Source organism: Xyrauchen texanus, chromosome 15 (genome assembly GCF_025860055.1).
Source record: "Xyrauchen texanus isolate HMW12.3.18 chromosome 15, RBS_HiC_50CHRs, whole genome shotgun sequence".
NCBI classification, from domain to species: Eukaryota; Metazoa; Chordata; class Actinopteri; order Cypriniformes; family Catostomidae; genus Xyrauchen; species Xyrauchen texanus.
This window is the reverse complement of record NC_068290.1, coordinates 28,355,023-28,369,417: the sequence shown is the minus strand read 5'-3', so window position 1 is coordinate 28,369,417 and position 14,395 is coordinate 28,355,023. Positions and strand designations below refer to the sequence as shown.

Genomic DNA, 14,395 nt, shown 5'->3' with positions numbered 1-14,395 from the left:
CCATAGCCCTACTCTTGATTAACCACACATTTGACATTGATCAGTTTTGCTTTGAAAAATCTCTTAAATCATGGCAGAATCATGTTAAATTAAATAATAGTACTTTTAATTAATTACTTAATAAATTGAGAAAACTCGCCTTTTGATTAGTTGGATTAAGCACCCAAACTAATTAACTGTAACTTAAATAATATTTTAAATGATGACTGAATGAAATAAAATGAAAACCAAAAAGATGTACTGCAATTTTAGCTGCTTATACACCATTCTGTTCTCTTGTTTTTTAATTTTCTGTATCCTCACTGATATGTGTCTCATTTTGGAATTTCCCCATTTAGTTTGTATACTAATGAGAAAGGAGTGAAATAACACATATAATGAAAAAAAAAAATAAGATTACTGATGTTGGATAATGTTTTGATCATAAATGCCAAAGTGGCAGAAATAAGACTGAGACAGTTTAGAAAAGAGAACTTATTTGTTTACTTATAAACAACAAAAATAATTAAAAAAAGAGAAAGACAAAATGCATTACAGTTTTCCAAAACACAGGTACCTCTCTCATTCCTTCTGTCTTATCCTCTCTATCTCTCTTTTCTAATCACCTGATCTGGTTGTGTGTAAAACCATGATGAGTTAAGCAGAAGAGTTCCATTTTACACACACTTATATGTCTGAAATATAGTCCAGAAACCTCTAGAAAATTATTTTGTACAGGATCCACATTCTCCAACACATTATCAATCGGAGTCTCCTTCTTCCATGCCAACTGCTCCGACCACTCCTGCCAGCTCCTCCTCGCTGCCCTTGAGCCGCTCACCTGCAGAATTAATGACGTAAGAACACACGTTTGAGTATGTGGTTCTGCTTTGGAGAACAAAATACTAGACATTACAGCAAATGCTCATCACTGTATAAATGACAATACATGGCTTAATTGGATCACTGGAGCTTTTAAAGATGCAAAACAAGAGTGTAGTAGAAATATTTGTTGTGGGTTTGTTCTATACTAGAAGTATAGAGAGGAACTGTTTTGATGATGTCACCAACAGAAATCAGACCTCTGGAGCTTTTGTAACCCACATAGCATATTCTCTATGGAGGCCCAAACCTGCAAATATAATAAATAAATAAATGTAATAATACAAAAAATAAATAAAAGGAATAAATGTCTTGATAAAACAAATATAATTAGTTTTTAATTAAATGTATTCCTGAATTTATATTGTATGACTTTATTCCTTTATTATTTTCTATACTACTTTATTTTTATTTATTCATTTATTTTGCAATGTTTTTTATTTATGTGTTCATTTATTTTTTATATTTATATATTCCCACATATTTATTTCCATATATATTAATTTTTACTTTTCTGTGTGCAATATGGAAATGAGGGAGGCGGTCCTTGCGTAGTTCCAGTGCATCATTGGTTGAGAGCTCAATAGTATTATCGGAAGCAAATAAGATGGACGTCCCACCTTAGCACCCCCTGACAGATTTAGAATATGCAGGGAAACGTTTTGCAGAGAGTCTTAACAATCCAGGATGTGCTTCGACATTCATACCTGCCTAGAGCTCTCCTAAACCATCAATAAGCACCACTACTCTTAATGAAACATAGTCATTTGATGTGCGGTTATCGACTTCATTCGCCAAGTTGCGCACTCTCTAGATATATGTGAAGCGTCAGCTATAGATTTTTTTTTATTACAGAACTTATATATACACACATGCATACATAAACAATCAGGGAAAATAAGCATGGTTGTATCTTTTACAATGAACAATCATAACAACAGAAAACAATATTATGGATTTGCGGACATCAAAATATGAAGTTTGTATACACAGAAAAAAAAAGTTTCAATCATTTAATTTCTGTGATTGTAGTATAACCAATAAATCTTGGATTGACTTAAGCTCTTATGTTTTTAGCCCCACAAATAGCTATAGTTTACACGATATGGCCATGACCTAATGTCACATCAAAACAAGTCAAGAGTAATCGAGCACACGCTTCACTCTACGATAAACCAATGGTAAGCAGGACGAGCCCACATAATTATCATACAAGAGACAGACATGTAAGAATAAATATAAAAATAAATAAATGTGGAAATATTTAAATATGGAAATAAATACAGGTGGGATTAAATAAATATAAAAATAAATGAATGCAAAAATAAATAAGAATAAAAAACAAAAACAAATGAAAGAATAAAAAAAGTTTTAAAGAATAAAAATAAAAAGAGAAAATAATAAATAAAAAGGAAAAAAAAGGCTACAATAATAAATTCAGGAATAACTTTCATTAAAAACGAATTATATTTGTTTTATAAAGACATTTAATCCTTTATTTATTTTCTTATTATTACATTTATTTATTGATTTATTATTTTTGCAGGTTTTGTCCTCCATAATCCTCACAGGAAGCCCTGCCTCAACTAATTACAAAATGGCTCTTTGGCTCTAGTTTCAGTAGATAAATGATTAAGTGATCAAGAGACAGATTAGTGTTTCAGTACTTACACAATATACTTCTCACACCATCCTAAAGATGCCTTTTCACTGATTACAACAAATGAAAGGCAATAGACCAGAAATCATTACTTTCAAATGGAGAGTTCTAACGCTTTGCGATTACAGGATTTTCAGATTCGATTTAAGCCTTGGGTGCATCAAAACTCTGGCAACTAGACAGTATGCAACCTGATGCGATGTATTCTAATCAAAGCTATGAGAGTGACACGTGAATTATCTACCATTTATGTCAAACTTTACACTAAATGCCTACTATTTTTTGCAGAATGTATGCTTATTAAAGGGATGTTCACCCAAAAATGAAAATTCTCTCATTTACTCACCCTCATGCCACCTCACATGGGTATGATTTGCTTTCTTCTGCTGAACACAGAGATTTTTAGAAGAATATCTTAGCTCTGTTGGTCCACACAATTCAAGTGAATAGTGGTCAGAACTTTGAAGGTCCAAAAAGCATATAAAGAGAGCATAAAATTATTAAAACTTCTCCAGTGGTTAAATCCATGTCTTCTCAAGCAATGATAAGTGTGGGTAAGAAACAGATGAATATTTAGGTCCAATATACACAAAGAATGCCGAAAACAAATGAAAAAGTATGTTGAAGTGAAAGTGGATTTATAAAATTAAAAATGACTTAAATTTAGATCTGTTTCTTACCCACATCGATCATATCCCTTTTAAAAACATATGTTGAGTCTAATAGATTACCTTTATGCTGCCTTTATATGCTTTTTGTACCTTCAAAGTGGCCACCATTCACTTGCCTAGGACACAAAGACCTACAGAGCTGAAATATTCTTCTAAAAACCTTTATTATTGTTCAGCAGAAGAAAGCAAGCAATACACATCTGGGATGGCATGAGGATGAGTAAATGAGAGAATGTTATTTTTGTGGGTGAACTATTCCTTTAATAAGTTAATAATAATAATGTTGTTTAACACTGTTGCCTTAAAACCCATAATATGTTCCTTCCAAAAGTACTGGTGGTCATTTGTCCTATACGGTTTTCAATAAGTGGAGGGTAATTGCTTTTGCTGTCTCGCTCCTTTACTGGAGACACAAACAGAAGCATCACAGGTGTGTATGGGTAAAAAGGCAGCTTTGAGAACAAACTGAAAGTTTGTTACAATTGCCATTAGGGGCAAAATGCGAGAGTCATATCTAGACATGTGTTGCATCAGGTCATACTCACGTATTAGTTCAGCGATGGCTTTCTGTGTTCGCCTCTCTAATTTCTCAAGCTTTTTGGCAACATCCCTCTTTAGATCCCTATTACAAACACAAAGCAGTTGGTTCAAAACAGCATTTTCACTTAATACTGAACAGTTTTGATCCAATATATCAGACCACAGTTTATATGATATATGAAACTTCTGTTTTAAATAAGTAAAAATTGTTGGCTTATACCAGTCTGGTTTCCTTGGGGCAAGATTGGCCAGATCCTGAGTAAAAACAAGAGATAAGAATAGAGAAAAAAAAAAAGAGAACAAGATTACTTTAATTCCACAGAAACAATTCTAACTAAATGGATGAGCTGACCATATGGCATCGTGATTAAAAACTGTGAATTTAGACTGAGGGAAAATTCACTCACCACTTCCTCAATCACAGGCTCTGGGTTTGCGGCTTCCAGCTGGTCTTTGACCTTGTCTTCCACTATAGGAATATAGAACAGGACCAGTCAGACATCCTGTAAGTCAACACCTGAGCACCTGTTTTAGCATCTTCACCCATCATGACAATTACTTAAAGGTCAACAGCCTCACGCTGGTAGAATATCATTTTAAATAAGATTAAAGGGATAGTTCACCCAAAAATTTAAATTCTCTCATCATTTACTCATCCTCATGCCATTCTAGATATTATGACTTTCTGTCTTCTGCAGAACACCAACAAAGATTTTTAGAAGAATAATTCAGCTCTGTAGGTCCATAAAATGCAAGTGAATTGTGATCAGAACTCCAAAATCTAAAAAAGCAGATAAAAAAGTAATCTATTAGTCTCCAGTTGTTAAATCAACATCTTCTGAAGTGATCCAGTTGCTTTTGGGTGAGAACAGATTACATTTTAACTCCTTTTTCATTGTTCATCTTGAAAGCTGTCTCAATGGGAATAAGGATTTCAAGCTCGATTACACTTCCTATAGTTGCATTTAGCGATCTGCGCATGCCAAGCACTAGGAAGTGTAATCGAGCTTGAAATCATGATCGTGCCAAGAGACTTCAATGGCTAGGTGTACAGTGTAAAATACGTTTTATTTGGTCTGTTCTCACCCAAAACCAACTGGATCACTTCAGAAAACATTGATTTAAAAACTGGTGTCTAATGGATTAATTTATGCTGACTTTATCTCCTTTTTGGAGTTTTGGTCACCATTCCTTTGCATTGTATGGACATACAGTGCTGAGATATTCTTCTAAAAATCTTTGTGTTCAGCATTTTTGGGTGAACGGTCCCTTTAAGGGCATTTATTAACTTAATACACCAAAACTAGTAAATAGTCTAAACAGGTTTAAATGGTTAAAATGATCTAGAACTGCCACTGCAGGTATGCCAGAGGTGTTCTCACCTGATGCCGGTTTTGCTTTGGGCACCTGTCTCTCCTTCAGCTCCTCGTCCTCTGGGGTGTAATTCCTCAGCTTCAGCTCTCTACAAATATATTCATTCATTTAATACCCATGTTAAAATGTCAAAATATTGATCAAGTGTTTTATCATGTCACCATTAAAAGGGATGGTTCACCCAAAAATGACAATTCTGTCATCATTTACTCACCCTCATGTTGTTTCAAACTAATAAGACTTTCTTCCAAGGATCACAACAGAAGAAATTTTTAAGAATATTGACAGTACTCCGTTTTCCATACAGTGAGAGTGAATAGGGACAGAGACTCTCAGCCCCTAACAATATTAACAAACATCTCCTTTTGTGCTCCACAGAAGAACGAAAGTCATACAGATCTGGAACAACATGGGGGTGAGTAAATAATGGCTGAATTAAATTGTGTGAACTGTCTCTGAGATGACATTGAAATGATATTCACGCAAGCAAAAGGAAACCCAATTAACCAGCAGGTGGCAGTGCAGCTAAAAACATTTAGTTTAGAGGCCAGACAGGCAGCTGATGCCACTTAGGCGATGAAACAGGCCTGTGGTGGCATCTAGAGAGTACATTCACTCAGCATGTGTACAAAGCTTCCCTTCATCTTTGTGGCACTGACTAATTAGCATATAGCACCTGTTCTATGGTCCATGTATTGGGACTGCAGCCTCACATCTGAGAGGGGTTGAAACAAGCACAATTATGTAATTTCTCAAGCAGCAGGTCTATTCACATCTTTGCAAGTTACTGCAATGTCTGCTGCTGGATCTCCAGGGAACCACAAAGGGTTCTTCATAACCTGATCAACAGAAGATTGGCATAAAGGTTTGTTGAGAACTAACTCTCATCAAATTGCTCCCTTGTTGGTCTCTTGAGATGTGTGCCCATTTCTTTCACAAGGATGAGGCAATGAGAACATTCATCATTATCATGCGAGTACCCCTTATCTAAACAAGAGCCAGAAGGATCAAACTACGTAACTAGATGTACTGAAACTGACCAAACTGATTTTTAGTGTCAGCTATGCAACTTATTTGACCAAGTCACCACTCCTTTCCAATGGTCTTGGGTGTAGGCATTTTTAAAATTGTGTAATGACTTCAGAACATGTCATCCAAAGGGATCCAAAAATAAAAAACATGTCTTCATTGACTTTCTTTTCTGCCATGGAACACAAAAGATGTTCCATGGCAAAATATTATCCTCAGTCACCATTCACAGTCATTGTATTTTTTTCCCCATATACATGAAAGTTAATAGTGACTGAGGCTGTCAGTCCCGAACATTCTATCTAGTGCCTAACATCTCCTTTTGTGTTCCACCACGGAAGAAAAGTCATACAGGTTTGGAACAACACACGGGCGAGTACTGGTAAATGGCAAAGTTTTATTTATGGGGTGAACCATCTGTTTAATAATATTTAATTTTACAGCCAAACCCTGTCAAGGCCATGCAAAGCTGCACAAATTATTATGGTCCCAAACAGGAACGTTAAAGTGTATAGGAAATACACTCAAACAAGAGGCTGAAGCAAAGAGCTGGGAACGCCTCCTGGTCCCCAGTTTTCCTGAAGAGACTTCCTGACCACCTGCTGGAACAATACAATACCACTGGCTTTCCTCATCTACAGCAGAGCAGCCAAACAATCAAACCGTTTAGGAACGTCAACAGCCGTTTGTCAAAATCTAAGTGAGCATTACAACCTCTCAATGGCTTCTGAATTACTCTGTGGCCAAGGGTTTGGGCAAGTTGGCTAGAACTGTATCCTGTTTTCTAATTTGATCACATACAGAAGGACTGGCTTAATGCTCGAGGGAAAAGCTGTTGTGTGCTTGAAGTGCACAGAGGGATGAAACTGAATTGACGGCCTTGAAAGTTTGATGGAAGGCCTTTCATTTCTAAGAGCTTTTGCAATAGCCGATGGGACCATCGGGCTTCCTTCAATCTAAAATAGTCAACACTGGTACAGTAAATCAAGACGGCTGTCAAAACTCATTTACCAACAACAGAACAAATCCAGAGTGTTTTGTAACTAAGATGAGTTGTTACTCTGATGCAAGCATTACGCTTTTATAACCTTGTCCCTGGTGACATTTGTCCCATTGCTTAAGCTGTAACTAAATGGTGTCTGTATCAGGTGAAAGGCTGAGCTTCATTCAAAAGTTCCTTCATGTGTAGATCATTTATTTTCTGCCTCACCTCACTTCAAAATTTTGACAGCTTCTACAAAATGCCACACAGTTGACAAACAAAATAGGAGGTGTACTCTTATTCAGCCTGGAAATAAATAAGGAGCAAACACTTTTGAAAAATAAAATATAAACAAAGTAGCTTTGTGCAACAGCCAAAGAAGCAAATGGCCGACTGGTTGTATACATTTGTATCAGTATAGTGTATGACATTAGTTATGATAACATGAACTAATGAAAAATACTTTTACAGCATTTTCTTGCTTATTTTATTAAATATTAATGTCTACACAGTATATACTTATACATTTTTAGAATAACGTGTTTTATATGTTAACATTAGTTAATACATTATGATGAACTAACAATGAAGAAGAATACTATATTTGCAAATTAATGTAAACCAAGATTACTAAATGCTGTACAAAATTGTTAATTTTTAGTTCATGATGTCTAATGCATTAACTAATGTTAATGTTTAGAACATTATTGTAAAATGTTACTATTAACTTTGATGCATTAGAGAGCTTTTCCAGCCTTTTATCATAAAAATATAAGGAAGTTCTTCAATAACAACACAAAGTCTTCCTATTTAATTACTTTTTTTGTTTTATGAAATAAACTTAAATGACATCAGGAACTGTCATTCTGTTCTATTTCTGTAAAGATAAGTAGATTACCTTATAAGGCATGGCAGCGTAGGAGGTGTCAAAACAACAAGTCTGCTAGGTATTACCATCGTCTCATTGTTTGCAACCCAAGCTATGTTGCAATTTTAATAATGCATGCTTAAGGAGACACACCTTTAAACATTCTGTCCCCGACAACCTCCCATAACAACATTTCAAAAACCTCCTCAAACTACAGTTAATGCCTTAAACCCAAATAACTCCAGACCTATAAAATTAACATAGGTTGACAAGAACAATACAGGAAACTTGTAATGAGAAACAAGGGATATACTGTATAGGCCAGATATTGGTGGTGAATGTTTATGAACCTTTGCAAACTGTCAGTGACAAACACCTCTTGAGCTCAGGAAGAAGAGCAGAGGGGTTCTGTGAATCTGAAAGTAAACAATGGAAAAAACAAGGAGTTCGAAGCCTTGGCTTTAGCCTGAAATAGAGCTGAGGGACATTTACCCCACAGTCCTTCTTAAGCTCATCTAAACACTTTTTTGGATTTGTAGGAGAGCGTCTGATTCATGACAACATGCATCAATCACTATGTCAGTGTGTTACTTCATCGTATTAAAGCACAACAAAGTCAAAAAAGACAAAGCGCGAAAAAAAAACAGTACACTGTTTCTTCCAGATGCGGTAGAAATTTAATCCAAGCATAAACTGCAAATTTAAGCTCTTGTTTTAGCGCAGCGCTTGAGCTGATTGACAGGTGAGGGGTGGTGCTTCACTGCGACCAGGACACATTCAGGACAGATTACTGTTTACACCTCAAATGTGATGTGGACACTTGTGTTTTTGACCACATTTGCACGTGGTTTATGTAATCGATCACAACATTTTTAGACCCTATTTAGACCTGTCAATATTTTTTTTATAAAAGACATAGGAATGTAAAATGTATTAAACTGGTTCGTAGTAGGCTATATTTGGTAAATGATTATGAGTCTTTGGTTTTTGTAATCAGGCACATAATATTTTTATTTATATTTATTAGCAAATATACTGGTTATGGGCCTCCAAATATAATGAATTATCGGTCTCTACAAAATGTCCATATCTGTGTCTCCCTAGTAAACAGAGTACTGCTTTGTTATTTATTGTCCATTTAGAAGAGGCAGTCTACTCGCTAGATGCTATTCGTTTCTAAATTGTGGAACCGCTTTGTGCAGTATGAGTAATATGGCTATGATCTGCAGACTTTGAATCTGCATGTGTTTGAGTTTACCTGTGTCTCTCCTCTGCCTCGGAGTCCTCTAGAGCTCTTTTACTTTCAGGCTCTCCATCCTCAGGTGCCCGCCCCTGTAGTTAAACAATAACTTGTTAACATGAACAATGAGGCAAAGGCTAAATTATGATGCAAACATCTGATTAACTTAGCCCGAGGCACACTGATATACAAAGAAATGCAGCAAATTCCTAATTAAGAATTAAGAGCCAATGTCCTAATGTGTACATTCAAATTCAACATATAATGAACAAAAATCACAAACAGGGTTAAATGAACATTCTGACAAATTAAAGGAATAGTTCACACAAAAATGAGTATTCTCTCATCAGTCACTCACCCTTATGTTGTCTCAAACTTGTATGACTTTTTTTTTTTTTCTGTGGAAAACAATCTACAATATTTTTAATGGAGATATGAGGTGTTTTTGTCCATACATTGCAAGTGAAGTTTGACCACATTTTCGATCCATAATTCCAGTGGTTTAATCAGTGCCTTCTGAAGCTATGCAATTGGTTTTGGGTGAGAACAGAAAATTTTTTTTATTTATTTTTCACTGTACATCTTGCAATGGCAGTCTCTAAGCACAATCATGATTTCAAACTTGATTACACTTCCTTGTGCTTCATGCATGCACAGAATGCTAGATGGCACTGCGAAGTATAATCGAGATTGAAATCATAATTGTTAAGGAGTCTGCCAATAAAGGAGTTTTGGTCTGTTCTCACCCAAAACCAATTGGATAGCTTCAGAAGACATGGATTAAACCACGGCAGTATTACCTTTTTGGAGCTTGAAAATTTGGTCACCATTCACTTGCATTGTATGGACAAACAGACATAATATCTCCTTTAAAATATTTGTTTGTGTTCCACGAAAGAATGAAAGTCATATGAGTTTGAAATGACAAGAAGGTGAGTAAATGATAGAATTATAATTTTTAGGTGAACTATTCCTTTAAGCTCTGTGAAAATGCAAAGCATTTGTGGCATAATGTTGATCACCACTGAAAACCCTCAATCCTGGGTTTTTCTATACCAAACTTCTGGTTACAGTTAAGAACTTACTCAAATTAAAACAAAATGAATTTGCTTGCTGTGGTGATACACATTACGCCACACTTGCTTTTGACAGAGCTTATATTGTACACAGAACATTCCCTTAATGTACAAGTTCTTATGCAATTCATAGCAAGGGGAGATAAACATAGCGTGAATCATGTTGCTTGTTACTGCTGTTACAAGCTACCAGCACTACATTTGGAGGCATCATTAAACTAAGTTAAACGAGATATAAAAAAAATGTAAGGTACAAGATTGTTCATCGATTAATTGCAAAGTAAAATCCATCTAGTAAATTCCACGTCCATTCGGACAGTTACTCATTAAGGTAATGCAGTCATCTTTCAAACAGAGCTGGAAGGCAGAAACAAAAATCAGCTAAAGCTATAGTAAAGACTATAAAAAGATGGACAAATGAAGCAGAGCTGGAACTACAAGCCTCCTTTGACTTCACAAACTGGAGAGTTTTTGAAGCAGCAGACACCAATCTGGATGAGCTCAAAGATACTGAGCATCATTTAACAGTTTCTGTGAGGATATGTGCATCACTACTAGAACTTAACATACAGCAATGACAAACCAATGGCAAAACTCAGGCAGCTTCATCAGGCCAAACAGGATCCTTACAGTAGTGGGGATAAAATCTTGCACAATTAGGCCAGAAACAAGCTGGCAAAAGGGATTAGAGTGGCTAAAAGAAGCTACTTTAAGAAGCTCAAAAACAAGTTTTCAGCTAACGCCCCTCAGTGTGGAGAGGGCTGAAAGAAATCACCAACTACAAGACACCATCCCCCAACACTGTAGGAAATCAATAATTGGCTGATGACCTGAATGTATTTTACTGTAGGTTTGATAAACCCAATCTCACACACCCAAACTGGCCTTCACTTCACAAAAACATCAACACGTCCTGTGACCCCCACAGGCTATTCAACCTGTACTTAACACCTGTGAAGAGGATGTGTGCTAGGTCTTCCAGAAACTAAATATAAGGAAAGCATAGGTACCAGACGGTGTTTCACCCACTTGTATAAAATCCTGTACCGACCAGCTGGCCCCCATCTTCACACAGATCTTCAACAGATCACTGGAGCAGTGTGAAGTTCCCTGCTGCTTCTAATGCTCCACTATCATCCCTGTCCCAAAGAAACCCCAAATCAGAGGATATAATGACTACAGACCCATCACTCTGACATCTGTGGTCATGAAGTAATTTGAGAGACTGGTGTTGGCCCACCTGAAGGGCATCACTGGACCCTTTCTGGAGCCCCTTCAATTTGCTTATCAAGCAAACAGGTCTGTGAAAGATGTAGTCAACATGGGATTGCATCATATCCTGCAATATCCGGACAGACCAGGGACATATGCAAGGGTCCGTTTTGTGGACTTCAGTTTGGCTTTCAACACCATCATCCCAGCTATTCTCCAGGCTAAATTAAACCAACTCTCTGTTCCCACCTCTATCTGTCAGTGGATCACCAGCTTTCTGACAGATAGGCAGCAGTTAGTGAGAGTAGGGAAATTGTTCCCCAGGGATGTGTGCTCTCCCCACTACACAAATGACTACACTGCCATGGACCCCTCTGTCAAGCTCCTGAAATTTGCAGGTGACACTACTGTCATCGGCCTCATCCAGGATGACAATGAGTCTGCATACAGAAGGGAGGTTGAACAGCTGGCTGTCTGGTGCAATCAAAACAACCTGGAGCTGAACATACTCAAAAAAGTGGAGATGATAACGGACTTTAGGAGGAACACCCCAACATTGACCATGCTCACCATTCTGAACATCACTGTGGCAGCAGTGGAGTCATTAAGTTCCTGGGCACTACCATCTCACAGGACCTGAAGTGGGGGACCCACATTGATCCATTGTGAAAAAGGCCCAGCAGAGGTTGTACTTCCTTCGCCAATTGATGAAGTTCAACCTGCCACTGGCGCTGCTGATACGGTTACACTCAGCAGTCGATGAGTCTGTCCTCTGTACTTCAATAACTGTCTAATTTAGTTCAGCTACGAAATCAGACTTCAGAAGACTACAAAGGACAGTTCGGACTGCTGAGGGGATTATTGGTTACCCCCTGCCCGCCCTTCAAGAACTGTACATTCCGAGAGGGAGGAAAAGGGCTGGACAAATCACTCTGGACCCCACTCACCCAGCCCACTACCTTTTTGAACTGTTGCCCTCTGACCGGCGATACAGAGCACCAGAACAGTTTTTTCCCCTCAGGCTATCCATCTCATGAACAGTTAAAACTGCCCCATTGAGCACTAATTATGTGCAATACACAGCTTAGTCTTTTTATATTTATCCAACATATCCTACCACTTCTGCCATTACATTCCCTTTCACTATCCAATAACAGATTTGTATTTGTACATAGGTATATATTTATATTTTCTTATTGTGTATTTCTAAATATACTTACATTTTCTACACGTTTTTTATTTTTATTATCTCCATCTTGTTGTTGTATTGTTTGTGGAAGCTTCTGTCATCAACACAAATTCCTTGTATGTGTAATTTATAGAATACAGAACTGATATACAATAGAGTTCATTCTGATGATCGTTAAAAACACATTACGAAATAATCTGAAGCGAAACTATTAGTATTTCTCTTTCTCTTACTGAACAATAATAAATGCATTCAAGAGACTCATCCTAACCTTTTTAATAGATAAAATTATCAAATAAAATGTTTGCTACCAAAATGTTAATTCGCTAGTTCAATTTAAAGCGAAATGCTTTACTGTTATGCTAACTATAGCAAGTTAGCCAGTGAGCTTGTATCTTTCTACCCATGTCTAAACGAAATTAATATTTGTTACGCCACTCACTTGAAGTTGCCGGTCTCGTAGAGCTTTTAATCTTTCTTTCCTTTTCAAAGCTTGCTCTTGTAGAGAACTCACAGGCTCCATGGTGAAATTGAAGCATGGGAAGCAGCTAAAGGGATCGCTGAATCTGTACTCGATTTTAGGGTCTATTCAGAGGTTACCGGTAGAGCAATGAATACATCGATTTCTTGCCATACAGGTGAAACTCGAAAAATTAGAATATCGTGCAAAAGTTCATTAATTTCAGTAATTCAACTTAAAAGGTGAAACTAATATATTATATAGATTCATTACAAGCAAAGTAAGATATTTCAAGCCTTTATTTGATATAATTTTTATGATTATGGCTTACAGCTTATGAAAACCCCAAATTCAGAATCTCAGAAAATTTGAATATTACATGAAATCAATAAAAAAAAAGGATTTTAAATACAGAAATGTCGGCCCTCTGAAAAGTATAATCATGCATATGTACTCAGTACATGGTTTGGGCCCCTTTTGCATTAATTACTGCCTCAATGCGGCGTGGCATGGATGCTATCAGCCTGTGGCACTGCTGAGGTGTTATGGAAGACCAAGATGCTTCAATAGCGGCCTTCAGCTCTTCTGCATTGTTTGGTCTCATGTCTCTCATCTTTCTCTTGGCAATGCCCCATAGATTCTCTATGGGGTTCAGGTCAAGCGAGTTTGCTGGCCAATCAAGTGCAGTAATACCATGGTCATTGAACCAGGTTTTGGTACTTTTGGCAGTGTGGGCAGGTGCCAAGTCCTGCTGGAAAATGAAGTCAGCATCTCCATAAAGCTTGTCTGCTGAAGGAAGCATGAAGTGCTCTAAAATGTCCGGTAGGCGGCTGCGTTGACTCTGGACTTAATAAAGCACAGTGGACCAACACCAGCCGATGACATGGCTCCCCAAACCAACACAGACTGTGGAAACTTCACACTGGACTTCAAGCATCTTGGATTGTGTGCCTCTCCATTCTTCCTCCAGACTCTGGGACCTTGGTTTCCAAATGAGATGCAAAATTTGCTCTCATCAGAAAAGAGGACTTTGGACCACTGAGCAACAGACCAGTTCTTTTTTCTTTAGCCCAGGTAAGGCGTTTGACATTTGAAGCCCATGTCCAGGACCCGTCTGTGTGTGGTGGCTCTTGATGCAGTAACTCCAGCCTCAGTCCACTCCTTGTGAAGCTCCCCACACATTTGAATGGCCTTTTCCTGACAATCCTGTCCAGGCTACGGTCATCCCTGCTG

At 37.3% G+C, this 14,395-nt stretch overlaps 1 protein-coding gene across 1 annotated transcript; it reads right to left on the bottom strand.

Moving 5' to 3' along the window:
- Positions 1-481: 481 nt before the first annotated feature.
- ccdc12 (coiled-coil domain containing 12) lies at positions 482-13,273 on the bottom strand. The gene is made up of 7 exons (XM_052144557.1): positions 13,145-13,273; positions 9,244-9,317; positions 5,115-5,194; positions 4,140-4,201; positions 3,953-3,987; positions 3,738-3,814; positions 482-820 (listed from the first exon to the last, which is right to left on the bottom strand). Exons 1-7 carry the CDS (start codon positions 13,223-13,225, stop codon positions 741-743), a joined length of 489 nt encoding a protein of 162 aa, XP_052000517.1. The 5' UTR covers positions 13,226-13,273; the 3' UTR covers positions 482-740.
- Positions 13,274-14,395: the final 1,122 nt, after the last annotated feature.

Coding starts and splice junctions, on each gene's coding strand:
- ccdc12 (XM_052144557.1), bottom strand. CDS start 13,225: ATGGAGCCTGTGAGTTCTCTACAAGAGCAAGCTTTGAAAAGGAAAGAA. Junction 5,195..9,243: donor GAGGCAGAGGAGAGACACAG/GTAAACTCAAAC, acceptor ATATATTTGTAG/AGAGCTGAAGCTGAGGAATT. Junction 3,815..3,952: donor GCCCCAAGGAAACCAGACTG/GTATAAGCCAAC, acceptor TGTTTGTAATAG/GGATCTAAAGAGGGATGTTG.